General features: G+C 41.3%; 1 protein-coding gene across 1 annotated transcript in view; it reads right to left on the bottom strand.

Annotated features, from left to right (window-relative positions):
- ddx56 (DEAD (Asp-Glu-Ala-Asp) box helicase 56) overlaps window positions 1–903 on the bottom strand; it is a 13,941-nt gene that overhangs the window by 2,699 nt on the left and 10,339 nt on the right. Inside the window, exons 10-12 of the mRNA XM_016544858.1 lie at window positions 616–692; window positions 440–529; window positions 258–363 (exon numbers count right to left, since the gene is read on the bottom strand). Coding sequence (XP_016400344.1) covers window positions 258–363; window positions 440–529; window positions 616–692 — 273 coding nt within the window. The remainder of the gene's footprint in view (window positions 1–257; window positions 364–439; window positions 530–615; window positions 693–903) is intronic.

Below are 903 nucleotides of genomic sequence, written 5' to 3'. Positions count from 1 at the left end.
TAATATGCATTATACAGAGGCAAGAGGAAAAGAAAAAATACCATCGAAAGACAGTAAGTTCTCCTCAGACATACATTCATATAACCTCCTACCTCTAACTGAACCGCGATTTGTTTAGCATCTCAACCGATTTGAATCGTCACATATTTAAATCGATTTTCAACCGGATCGTGGTTAATCGTTACATCCCTAGTTTTAACGATCTATTTGTCTGTGTGTCCTATATACAGATCAATAAAAAGGCAGCGAGTCCTTACTCAGGTAATCGGGCACGTTCTTCAGGTGAGGTTTGATGACGGCGGGATGAAGGTCTTTGTCGTGTCGCAGCAGCTGCAGGTCTCTGGGATTGTCTTCGAAGTACGTCTGTCACACAGAAAATCAATGACAACCAATCACTGGACATTAGAGATGAACTGCTTGAAATGAAGCGATCGCAAACCTTGAGTTTCTCTGAATTGAGCAGCTCTTGTTTGATCTCCTTCAGTCTGGCCTCCTTCACCGCCTGCTTCGTCACCGATCTCATGGCATCCTGGGTAAATTAAAGCACAAAAGAGACTCCTCAGGTGAGCCGAACCACAAACACAGCTTCAGTGCTGCGTGAGGACACAAACATACCCGGCATCTGTATCTGAATCCCTCGATTTCTTCCATTTTGAACCCGTACGGCTTCAAGACACTGTCATGTGTGCTGTCTGAAAACAGACGAGGGAGATTAACGCCTTGAAACATACAACATTCTTTTCTGCCGGCATTTGCATAAAAAATAAAAATAATACAATAAATATTGAAAAGATAAAGGGCCCATATTCTACACAATACCAGCATTTTATTTATAATATTTTAATGTTAGTTTAAAGCAATAAGCCCCAAGAAGCCGTGGTTTACAGTGAATTTATAACAGCT

This window comes from Sinocyclocheilus rhinocerous, unplaced genomic scaffold (genome assembly GCF_001515625.1).
Source record: "Sinocyclocheilus rhinocerous isolate Xijiao unplaced genomic scaffold, SAMN03320098_v1.1 scaffold3113, whole genome shotgun sequence".
NCBI lineage: Eukaryota > Metazoa > Chordata > Actinopteri > Cypriniformes > Cyprinidae > Sinocyclocheilus > Sinocyclocheilus rhinocerous.
Note: the sequence above shows the minus strand (reverse complement) of the source record. Positions and strands in the feature narration are given on the sequence as shown.